The sequence below is a fragment of the Acyrthosiphon pisum genome, chromosome A2 (assembly GCF_005508785.2).
Source record: "Acyrthosiphon pisum isolate AL4f chromosome A2, pea_aphid_22Mar2018_4r6ur, whole genome shotgun sequence".
NCBI lineage: Eukaryota > Metazoa > Arthropoda > Insecta > Hemiptera > Aphididae > Acyrthosiphon > Acyrthosiphon pisum.
The window spans coordinates 47,978,059-47,991,218 of NC_042495.1; the positions used below are offsets into that span (position 1 = coordinate 47,978,059).

At 29.4% G+C, this 13,160-nt stretch overlaps 1 protein-coding gene across 2 annotated transcripts; it reads left to right on the forward strand.

Moving 5' to 3' along the window:
* Positions 1 to 1,980: 1,980 nt before the first annotated feature.
* Positions 1,981 to 10,576, forward strand: LOC100169417 (amine sulfotransferase). Of its 2 annotated transcripts, none has more exons than XM_001949641.5 (7): positions 1,981 to 2,120; positions 4,010 to 4,263; positions 5,781 to 5,877; positions 5,966 to 6,146; positions 7,604 to 7,724; positions 7,799 to 7,893; positions 10,085 to 10,576. In XM_001949641.5, the coding sequence occupies exons 2-7, from the start codon at positions 4,065 to 4,067 to the stop codon at positions 10,376 to 10,378; spliced, it is 987 nt and encodes a 328-aa protein (XP_001949676.1). In that variant the 5' UTR covers positions 1,981 to 2,120; positions 4,010 to 4,064; the 3' UTR covers positions 10,379 to 10,576. The 2 variants fall into 2 exon arrangements, with proteins under 2 accessions (XP_001949676.1, XP_016665120.1); XM_016809631.2 differs by lacking the exon at positions 1,981 to 2,120 and adding an exon at positions 2,166 to 2,181.
* Positions 10,577 to 13,160: the final 2,584 nt, after the last annotated feature.

A 13,160-nucleotide genomic window follows, 5' to 3' on the forward strand; every position in this document is an offset into this window, starting at 1 on the left:
TAAACCTACTCGCTTAAAAATCCCATCAAAGTCTACCCATTGGATATTTGGAGATTTCAATATTTCATGCATTAACTGAACTACTCAACCAAATTTTATGTATGGGATAAGAGTATAAGACTGAGTGGTTTCTCATTGTACTTATTCATTTTTTTTTTCATTTACATATTATTTTACTGCTGTTCTCGTTTTTAATTCACGTGAGTACGTTTTAACTACATAAAATAATACATTTTTAACAAAATATTTAATAATCATAAACGAATAAAGATGTTTATTAAAACTAGTATAATAATATTATTAGACCTACAGCATATAGTGGAGCTATCTAGTGATCCCATTTATTAACTTTGTTATAATAATATTTTGAAGGTATTAAGCTTTTTATCATAAATAGTCAAATTATTTAAGTTTCAACATAATATTATTTGTACAATATTTTTACTATCCAACATCGTTATTTATTAAGTTTTCTGTTGTATATAGTTGTTGCATAATATGCTTTATTGCATTATTTATAGAAGCTCCCAGCGTACCTATCGCCTTGCCTATAGGTATGTATACTTGTCGTCTTCTAAAGACCTTCCAAGATTCTGATGTAGAGTTGTGATGAAATCGGCATGTTCTACTTACCTTCATTATGAGTAGGTATGGGTAGAGGTATTTATTGGTTTTTGGTAGGTTTACAATATGCACCCAGTGCGTTGAAAAGTCGCATAGTGTTTTTCTTCCGCTAGCGTTTTTGGGCGTTCTACGTGACGTCATTGCAGTGGACTTTCGTAAGACAAGATTCGTTCCATCGGGAGACAAAATAATGATATGCGCCTGTGTGATATCTTAGACCTATGCGACGACAAAATACGAATGCTACACGACTACACGAGTCGGTCTCGCCGGTAGAGAATTATCGAATGTGAGAAACTAAACAGTCATACAGGTAGGTACTTGTAAAAAGTATGATCTGCTACATATTTAATAGGTATCGCTTATAGAGTTATACGTTAGTTAGGTATTGACAGTTATAATTATTTACAGCGTAGTACACAAATCTATAATAAATAACACTTCCATTGTAATAATATTATTATTGTCATTTATCGGCATTTACCTTGTGCGATATGATAAATAAGCTTAAAAATTAAAAAGTAAATTATCTTAAAATGTTTTAACTTTAGTAGCTTATTAGCTTTCTAATTAACTTAATAACTTAACTAGTTATAATAATCCATTACATATAACAACTTAACTATTCCCAGTTAAAAATAATTTGTCAATCTAAAACCATACTTATACATATTATATTATTATTTATAACTACAGTTATAACATATAACTAGGTTTAAGATGTATATGATATGTACCAGCGTTAGCTGGTCAAGGGTGTATCACGAGTCGGACGATTTATATAACTTATCTTTGGTGCGTGTATATAGTAAAGACTGCAGTAGGGCAAATTTCTCAGCCAGCTTCGATTCGCCTCACGAAAAACACCTGGACTGCCAAACTGTGTGGAACCGATCTGAATCGGAGATGAATCGTGTCCCCAAAAAATAGGTCACAGTAATAAACTCGATATTTTTGAATCGTACGATGATATTCTGTTTATTTCCTGTCGGCATAACAATTTAAATATAAGTATAATAATTTGCGATGTTATTAATAGGTACTCATTTTGATCGTAGCTCGTGTGCAGTGTACAGTTTATTTGTTTGTGTATATTCAATACAATTATATCATTTTTATAAATTTATATAATTTAATTTTTAATCAAATATTTCAAAATCATGAAAACCGCATATATTTTGTATTTCGTAAACTTTGGACAAACATAAAAATAAAAATAATGAATTGCATTTTTTTTAAATAACATGACGTATTATATAACAATAACAAAAACCTGTTTTCTTTTTATAACATGTTTTTCGAACTGTATAATATTCAATGTTGGTAGCTGCATCGCGAAGAAGTTGTTTTTTTTAAATATTTGAACGCAGAGTCATCATCTACTTTAGTACCTATATGCACTAACTGTTTAATCAGTCGTAGGCTTACTTTGTTAGAGATCCAATTCGTAAAAAAAATCGATTTAAAGCAAATATTTTGGAGAAGCAATTATAAAGGTACAGATACAGCAATATTACGGATAATTCACTTGGTGTAATGCATTCGTCTCATTGATAAGTATACCTATAAAATATGATATAAAATATGACATGTATCAAATGTATTGTTTTGTGATTTTTATTGTAATATAATTAAAATTAATTAAAAGCAAAATCGAAGGAAACCCCTGTCCGTTTAGTGCACTTAACAAAATACACTGCTCCGGAATTCAAAAAACGGAACAAAAGAAGAATAAAAACCTTATCGTAATTTTTTTACTGTATAGAAACATTACACAATAGGTATATATTAATTATTAAATATTATAATAAAACATAATATTAAATACCTTCACATGCTATAAACCAGTTGATATAAACATATTAATATGTTTACCTAATCATATGTTATTATTTTTTAAATTAGGTATATTATATTTTTAAACCATACTCAATTGCAAAACTAGGTAATTATTATTGATGTAACCATGTAAATTAATAAAATTAAACGAGGACCTTGATAATAATAAAGTGGTTACGTATACTGTGGGTACAAATAATAATGCGCAGTCAGAGTGTGTACCTAAGTAGGAACCTTTTATCGTTTAATATAATGTCATGGGTAGACAATATATGCAGATGCAAAGATGCAGTTCTGCAGTGTTCGTTTATCTAGGGATATTTAATTACACATTTTCTAATTAATTCTTACAGACATTTCGACGATTTTTGATTTGAAACTTTACATTCTATATACATTTTGCATGCTTAAGAACTTAAACTAATCGTTTAACTTCAGTGAAATTTAACTATGGGTGTAAATGCTTTTTTTTAAGAAAAAATAAGTAAGCCCTAAACTGCTCTAAACCGTAAGTTGGTATTCGTGTTTATATATGTGGTATTATCATATACATGATTTCGTAAAACCAACTTACATGAGTTGCACCTACCTACCAACCTATTATGTTGCAGAGGAATTGAAACAAAAATATTTGTCTATCTATATATTATATTATTATGTTTATCGCCGTGTTGTTAAATTTGTATTCGTGTAATGTTTTATGTTAATTTAACTTATCTTTGGCTCAGCGGTCAAGGTAAGATTATTGTAGGCCTCGTTTTGATTCATCTGTGGGCATCGGTTGTAGTGGTGGTAACTGGTATAAACTGGTACAAAATAGACTAGGCATCAAAATATTTTCAACCTCGGTTTGTACAAACTTTGAAGGCTCGAAAACTTGGAAATAATAGGGTCAATACTACAGTAGGTACTATAAATCGGCCTTGATTGTCATCTCATCCCACAAACACATTCAATTGTGAATTTACAGTTGGTCCCATCCTATGCGATATAACATATACAAAATGATTATATTCAATTTTATATTCCTAAGATATTCTTGTTGAAATCGATCAGTAATCATTAATCATTTAAGAGGTGACCATGAATCACCACAAAAAAACCTTATATATTATGTTCAATACCGCCAATGCGGTTTGATTTTTGTGTATTTTTTTTATCTAGGCCGCAAATATATCAATCTGTATAATCATCACCTGCAGAGATGGTTGACTACGATATTTTGAACTCTCTATAACAGCTAGTAAAGTTTTTTTTTTCAGTATAGATATACCTTAAAGCCAATAGGTATACATTTAAATTACATTTGCTTGATGTTATTGAAAACGATGACTTTAAACAATTTAAATACATTCATAATCTGTACAATAATCATAAGGATTTAATATAATATAAGCACCACAAGCTATGCATTTATAAAACGCATTCAATGACAAAGTAGAAATATTTGTTAACATATAATAATATAATGGGAATAGGTACCCTCTCCAGAACACAGCACGCCTCTATAGAGATGTATAAAAACAGCTATCATCGCATGTTATAGAGTTTCTATTGAACAAGTCTCCGAGCATAACCATATACCGGCTTTACATGTAAACATGGCTGACATAACGTATTCGAGTGTGGACAACGAAGTATCTGACATTCTGAATAAGTGTTTCGTTACCAGCTTTCGAAATGGATACATTAAAGCTAACGATGTCGTGCTACCCGTGTACTTCAAGAAGTTTGGACAACGTATACAGGACATGGACATCAGGGACGATGACATTTGGGTCTGCAGCTATCCAAAAACAGGTTTCAGTTTATTTTAAAAACGTATTATATTATTATAGTTAAAAAGTATCAGACAAGACTTGTCACGAACAATTTGATTGACATTGCATTCCGTAGATACAGTTTAAAATAGGTAATCAACATAAGAATATATAGCACTGCATAATAATAATAATTGTAAATGCAAGTATTTTTTGTATTGTATACATTTATTTATCAATTGTTAATGTTGTTCTTACTGTTGTCTTTTAACAATAATTATTTTCAACAAACTATAATAATCTACAGAAGACAATGAAAACAAGTTGAAAACTAAATAATTGAACTTGATTTTGATTAGTTCATTATAATAATATATGAGCATGACTCGAACTATAGATATGCACTTGTAAACACGTATATTGTATGATGATTTATATTTTATATTGTCTGCATCTATCATAAGCATGTGTGATTCAGGTTAGGCCAGTGTACACGTTATTGATACACAGTCATAAATATTATTATTCTATTGTACATTTTGATAGTTAGTTCTTTTATTTTTATCAAACAGAAGAAAGTCCCCTAGGCTTTAGGTCTTTAGTAACAAAAAAAAAAAAATCACCATCATTATTTTCGTTACATTTCTAAAATATGAAATAAGGTCAATCGAAATAGCATAAGAAATAGTATTGTAATTGGTAAATATAGTGTAAACGTTATAAATGAAACTTATAATGAATATTAAGAAATATTTTACGGTACCTACCAAGTTTTATTGGTTAGAAATAATATACATAAAAATAAATTAAATCATATTTCAAATTTATAATAATATTATTTACTTATATTTAAAATGTGTTGTATTTGGAATGCAAACACGCAATGAATAATCGTTTTCAATTTTTTTTAATAAATAAAAAACCATTAACGTTTATACGAACATTTCAATACGTCATGTATACAGTATATACGATACACATAATAAACGACCTGTTCAAAAATTATTTTTTTGAATATTTTGTTCGGGATGATCGAAGCGAGACGAATACTTGACACCGGCATTTTATCTTTACATTTTAATAGGTATTATAACAGAAACAAATTGCAAAGTACCCAACAAGTATTTAAAACACGGCAATTACATTTACGACCTATTTATTATAATATTGGACACGTTTTCTTGAAAAAAAAAATCAAAATAATAATGTATATACGATACCCGCCGTCCCGATAACGTGTATCGGTTTGAAAAACATTGTTATTTATGTATTTTTAATTTAACATAATTACTAAAGGTAACGAATAACAATATTATACCTACACCATTATATTATTATATTTTACATGTATATATTATAAGTATAGACTTGTTGAATAGGAGGTCATAAATATAGCGAGGCGATGATTGACAAGCGAATATCATGTCATACCGTTAATCAATAATAATAAAAAAGAAAGTTGTATTCTTCTTTTGTTGTCATATCATATTGCTTGGAAGCGTTTGTTTTTCGTGACTACGACCGAACGTATAAAAAAAGAAACCTATTGTGTTCTAGGAACCACGTGGTGTCAGGAGATGACGTGGTGTATTGCAAACGATTTAGACTTCGAAGGTGCCAAACAATTTCTGCCCGAAAGATTTCCGTTTTTAGAGTAACTATATATACTACGTATCTGTCACTATTCAGAAGAACGTAGGTACATTTTTATTTAACGATTCACATTATTGATTCGATTTTAGCCACACGCCACTATTTGACTATGAAAAAGTATTGCCGGAAAAACCAGACCTCAAGCTACCGTTGTACGTGTCCGACTCGATCGAGTTCATAAATGGATTGAAATCTCCGAGATTTATCAAGACTCATTTACCTTACAAACTTCTACCAAAAAAACTTAGAGATCAAAGTACCAAAGCAAAAGTAAGACCCAACTTCCGAATATTTGCATACAACAGGGATCGTTTTTTTGACAACTGTTATTGTGTCCAAAATCCATGTAACATTAATATTACAATGTTACATACTTACATATTATTATTTGAATAATATTATATTATATATTTTTCTAAACTTTTTTGGAAACTCGCGTGCACTTAATCAATAACCTTATATGTAGGATTTGAACAATTTATATAGGTATATTACCAGCTATAGGTAGTACAATATAATCTATATAATAAATATAACCCATATAATCAATTTAATAGTTATACTTATTAATAAAGGTTATATAATTGCCAATGGGTTACATATTGTTAATATATATATTTATATATAGGTAGGTAACATAAATGATACTGTAACTTGTAAGCTTCGACCCGTTAGGTTGTGTTGATAGAAATACATAATTTAGATTTTACTGGAGAAATCGACGTGATGTGGTATTGGTTGTTATTTAAATACAAGTTGATTATGCTAAATATTAGGTAAAAAATTACTACTGCCGATGATGTTCTTATCTATAGTTTATCCGTTTGAAGGTTTAGATCTGTGATTTTTTTTCTATATATTTATTATGGAATATTAGGTATAAATTACATTACACAATATTTTTTAGTCAATATTAAAATCCAAGGATTCTTTTCAAAGCTGCTTCAACGCAAATGATGGCAGTCACCCAATATTCAGCTTACATTTTTTTTGTTGCGAGTACCACTTATTTAACACGATGTTAAAATATCAAAAATAATTACAAAATCTCATATGTCGAGGATTATTTCACTTTATAATCATAGAGTTTACCATTATTTTATTAAACATGTACCTAATACAAAACAATAAGTATAAAAATCTGGTAGAGTAAGTACCATCCTCTAATGTAGCTTATACGAAACACATTATATAGTAATTATCTATATATATAAAAATGAATGTATGTGTGTCAGTGTGTGAGTCCATATTACCATGGCAACCATTTATATATTATTTTGAGATTTTCGTCGGTGTGTTTCTCCGTATTACCATGGCAAAAAAAAATATATTATTTTGAAATTTCCGTTGGAATGTTTTGTATATAAATGGTTGCCATGATGATATGTAAAACAAATTATTCATATATCGTTAGTATTTTTAATGGGCAACGAAGTGCACGGGATCAGATATATATATAGATTAGACGTCTTTTCAGAAGATAGGCTAATTTAAAAAGGGAGAGGACCAACCCCGGGAGGTGCTCAAACAGGAGTTTTGAGATTTCCGATGGAAGTTTTTGTTTATAAATGGTTGCCATGGGTTTTGAAGCTATTATAATAATAATTATTGGTTGCCGGGAAACGAAGTGCACGGGATCAGCTAGTAGTATATTATATAATTCAACCATTCCATAATCATGAATAATAATCAAATAATAATATTACTATATACGTATGATATTTCAGATCGTTTACGTGGCCAGAAATCCAAAAGACACTTGCCTTTCATATTTTCACCATTGTTGTTTATTAGAGGGATATACAGGACATTTTGAAGATTTTTGTAAATTGTTTACCTCCGATTCCCGTTAGTAAATTTGTTGTACAAAATATGTAATATAAAGTGTAAAACTACGTACACTAACAACCCGTGAAATTAAGTCTGTTTCAGCCCATTTTTTGATCATATTCTTGGCTACTGGGACCGAAGAGATGATTCGCAAGTACTTTTTTTGAAGTACGAAGACATGAAACAGGTAATGAATCATACTGATTATCATTGATTATAAATACTAGTATTTATAATCAATGGTATTATTTTGATATGCTCATTTATGTGATACAGATAATGTCCAGCGCTTGGCTAATGACTAGCCAGTTAACGTTAAATTTAACCATGTGTCTTGCCTAATGACCAAATAACAATATATCCATACAATTTAAAGATCTTTTACAAGCAATGGTTACATTTTAAATATTTATAATTCACCATTTTATCATATATTTACTTTTTAATTTACGACATGATAAGTTAATAATAATAATAATAAGTCAATTTTATTGCAACATCAAAATAATATAGTAATACTGAAACAAATAAAAGTTGCAACTCAGCCAAGTAAGCAAACAGCTTATACTTGAATGATTTGAGTTATTTTGATAAGTTATAATTTAAATAAACAAGAATGCATACAATATAACAGTATACTGCAATATTATTACACAATATTATAACACAAGGAGAAAGAAAAGACAACTTAAAAATTAAGAAGAAATAATATTAATATTAATAAATGTAATAGGTATATTCAAAAAGATAAAAAGTAGTTTGTTTCGTCAATATTATATTTACGTAATAATATTGAACCTTTAATAATTGGACTTTGGGGGTAAAATTGAACAATAACAATAAGATAATATTATATTATAATTTTGTTTAAGTCTATTGAATTATAAATTATAATAAATATATGTTAAGGCTAATTATAAGTTACATAAATTCGAAACATATACAATAATAGTTCACATTTATAGATAGTTATTTATACATTTTTAAATAGATTAGATAGATTTAAATATTAAATAAGCCATTAATATAAATTTTAAACCAAATAGGACCTAAAGTGGTACTTATCAATAAATAAATAGTATTACAGTAGAAACTCGATTAACCGTCACAGTCGGGACCAGGATTATGACGGATAATTGAATAGACGATTAACAGACATTTTGCAAAAAAAAGTATATATATATATATATATAATTTACGTGTGTATTTTCAAAATAAAATTCATACTTATTTCGCTGGTTTCATGGTTTTACGAGTTCTAACATCTCCAATCTCCATCGTTGCTTTGCATTTGACTATATTTGAGACACATGTTGCTCATTTTTTTCAGCATCCCGTTTTATTTATATCATTAACGACATGTCACTTTCGTCCAATCTTTAAATGGCAAAATGACATGCTCAGGTTTGTATTGTCGCTTAGCCATTTTACAGATCGATGCGTCAGAATTTTAGAAAAATTTTGATACCAATATATCATTTTCGCCAAAATTGTCGCTCACGCCCTTTTACCTAATACGGCTCAGTATTACAAACTATTTTTATACGCTAGATAGTTGCCGTGTTAGGCATCGCGAAGGGTTTATCGCGACCGTCTTATCACCTAATTAACTTTTTTTTCGGGGATGACCAATGACGGATAACAGAGAGTGACGGTAAATCGAGTGACGGTTAATCGAGTTTCTACTGTATATTCTTTACTATATTTCCCATCTAATATAATTTTTGGGGTCTATTTGAAATAAAAGATTTTATTAAGTGTACCTATTTCCTGTAATTTTAAATATTATAGGCAAATGGGTGACATTATATAAACTGGGCAGCCGTCTTTACTCTCTAGGTGTTTATAATTTGTCATATTTTGGTCGAATCGTATTATATGTCGTAATCGGTTGTATTTATCGATTGATCCAAACTTTTTTTCCGTTCTAAAACATAGTACCTACTAATTACAATACACCAGGTTTTTGGCAATAATATAATTTAAATAACCTAAATCATGAACCGTTAATTATTATAGGTACCTACAAGGCTACAATTCTACAATTCTACAATTAATGAATTTATAAGTATCTGCGATACTGCGGTACAATATGACATAGCAAACCCTGCCGCAGCCTGCGGGTCTCGAGTTAAATAAATATTTTTTGATTTATCAGATTTGATATTGAACAACTGTAATCAAATATTTTTTATTTATTTTTACGTAAATCATAAGGCTATTGATCATAAGCCACGCGTAGTTGGACATTGTTAATCATTAGTTACTCAATCCCGAAAGGTTGTCATAACCCAAAAGGCATGGTTAAACTTAACATTAGTCAAGAACATTATGTATATAAACATTATTTTAAAAACATTTTTCATTTGTTTGAATAGGACCTACGTGCGGTTATTCGTCGAACAGCTCAGTTTTTAGGCAAAGATTTGCTTGACGATCAGGTGTTGGTTTTGGAAGATCATTTAAGTTTCGAAAGCATGAAGAACAACAGAGCTGTCAATTACGAGCCAGTTATTGAGATTAATAAAACTCACAATTTAATTGACGCTGATGGAAGTTTTATGAGAAGTGGTACAGTGGGAGGAGGAAAACAAAAAATGTCACCGGAGTTTGTAAAAATTTTTGACGAATGGGAAGAGAAATGTCTAGGCAAAAGTGGATTAAAGTTTTAATGAAATTGATTAAGTAGTAAACTAGTGCCTATGGTGTTAGGTTTTTAATGCAAACGTAATAACAAAACTAATGATATTTATTTATTTATTTTTATTTTTATTTATTGATTGGTCATTCAACTTTGTATACGTTCCGTGAATTATTTCATAGGAAAATAATAAAATATACAATGATTTCACATAATGTGATCACTAGTTTTTAGAATCATTCGTTAATTGGAATCAAAAACTTAAAAAACCTAAGCTGATTTGTTTACCTAGTTATAAGTTATATCTTTGTAGTTTGTGTTTGTATTGTTAAATTGACCTTTTTTTTAAGAGTCACTACTGGATAAATTTACTATTTTTATGATTTTAAATAGGTAGTCAAAATCAAAGCCGATTACAATATCATAAATTCATATTAATTCTTAACATTTATTAAATAACATATTTAATATTTATCTAATATATCTTTAACGTCTTTATCCATTTATTGGTTAGGCCAGCTGATAATTGTATTTCAAGAAGCATCTGTTTTTATGTACATATTGCAGATAATCTAATTGTTCTGAAATAGTGGCATTTCAGAACTTAGTTTATGACAAAGTCAGACATTTTTATAAGCATACTTCAAGCAGTCTAAATGCCCCAGCGTTGGCAAACATACTTTTATCCCATAGCTCGTTTTTTCATATGATTAAAACATATGTGCTAAGGTTTTCGCTAATTGACACTTAGAGTGCCTGAAAAATGCTCATAAAAACAGTAGTTATCTTAATAAAAATTGCTACATGATCAGGATAATTACATTTCCCGAAGTACACACATAAAAACGGGGGTGTGCATGCAGGTTTAAATAATCATAAGCATAATAAAAAGAAAATATCAGTTTTGAGAGTCCGTGTAAACACTAAACAAATAATTTTGGATACATTTTAAACATATAAGTAGGTATACCTATAGAATATAGATTATGGGTACCTACCGTCCTACCATAATTCATAATATTATATTATGGTTAATGCATGAGAAGACATAGTTACAAATAACATAAAACAGGATGATAAAATACTAAAATCCAATTGTATTGTAGAATGAAATATGGAAATTCATGCCAGTAAAGAGGACTTACTTGGTTTTGACTTCCAACTTCCAACGGCGCTCTGCTAGAACCACATATTATGAACAAAAATATTCGGGAGACGGGAATCGAGACCAAGATAGTTGTAGTATAATAGAGTAAACTCTTCTTTAAGTTATCATTACGGTGACACGGTTGTTCCAAAGTGGTTATCGTTATTTAGACAGTTAAAAGAATATGCGCGAACAGACACCGTTCATAAATAAATTACTATAATAGAGTATTCAAATTTTCAGAGTTAGTAAATAAGAATTTTATCTAATATGTACCTAGTGGTTTTATTTTTTCTGTAGCTCAACTCAATAATTTTATACTGTAAAATAAAAAAACTATAAAATCATTCGTTTTTGGCAGATTCATAGTTAATAGTATAATTATTGTAGGTAGGTAAACTATTGAAAAAATAAAACTCTAAATCATAAATAAAAATATAAAATTATAATTTATGAATGCTGCAAATTTGAATTTTCTCCTATAATAAATGTACATAATAAACTGAATGGTGTCTGTTCTAGATTCCTGCGGTATTTTGACTATATAGAAGTATGGACGTGTGGCGTCCTCCATTATGCCTCGAAAATCTAAAAATTATTATTATCATATACACATACATTTGATTCGGAACAATCGAAAACCAAAGTTTTCAGCTCCACCTTTCTCATAAATCACTCAAGGTACGGCGTTTAGGTTTGGAAAAAGCCAATCACGTCATATTATATTATATTGAACTACGAGTGAATAATATTATCCCAACATAGGTATAAACGTCGTAACGACGACATAGCCACCCTGCTTGTACGAGCGAGTTTAGGTACCGATTTCAAAGGTTTTATAGTGTCTAATAGCTTCACTCATCAGAATCTAAAATTAAATGTTGAATGAATATAGATAGTTAGTTCGATATAACTTTATAACCATGTGCACATTAATTTAGCACTGCAGAGGGTTACGGTAATTTTGAGGGGAGTTTATAGACTCCAGTAGTCCAGTATTATGCTTGTTATCCTAGTAATTTCTTTATTCAACAGGTAATTGTGAGAAAATTTCCACACCACCTTTGCGAAAAACGACAACATTGAAATAATGAAGTCCGTTTAAATGCATGACAAACACATGGCGTGTTTTTTTATTGTGGTATTCCTGTTAAGGCCTAATCCACACTCATAGGCGCACATTGAGTGTGAATTTAGGGGGTGCTGGAATAGTTTATGTTACACATGTCCATTGGGGGGGGCTTTGTCCCCCACACCCCCCTTAATCCTAATACTATAACTAACTGCATTACATTAGCTTTAATTTTTAATTAGAATGGGGTATCTAACTTTGATTTCACGGGGTAACCTTGATACCCATATATTTTTATTCACCAGAGTACCATGAAAATTAAATTTTTTTTTCATAAAATGGGGTTACTTTGATATCACATTAAGAAATATAGGTATCGAAATTGCCCGTTGTGTTACTTTGATAGCATATTAAAAAATATTGATATCTCAAAAGATAATTTCAGAATTCTAAAAATTAAAACGTTAAAATATTGAACTAGTTGTAACTAATATTTAATTTTGAGAGTTTTATCGTTAACACTACAGAAGTTATCCATATAATAAAAAATGAAATTGTCATAAAACAGTAAAAATTATCAAAGTTACCCCATTT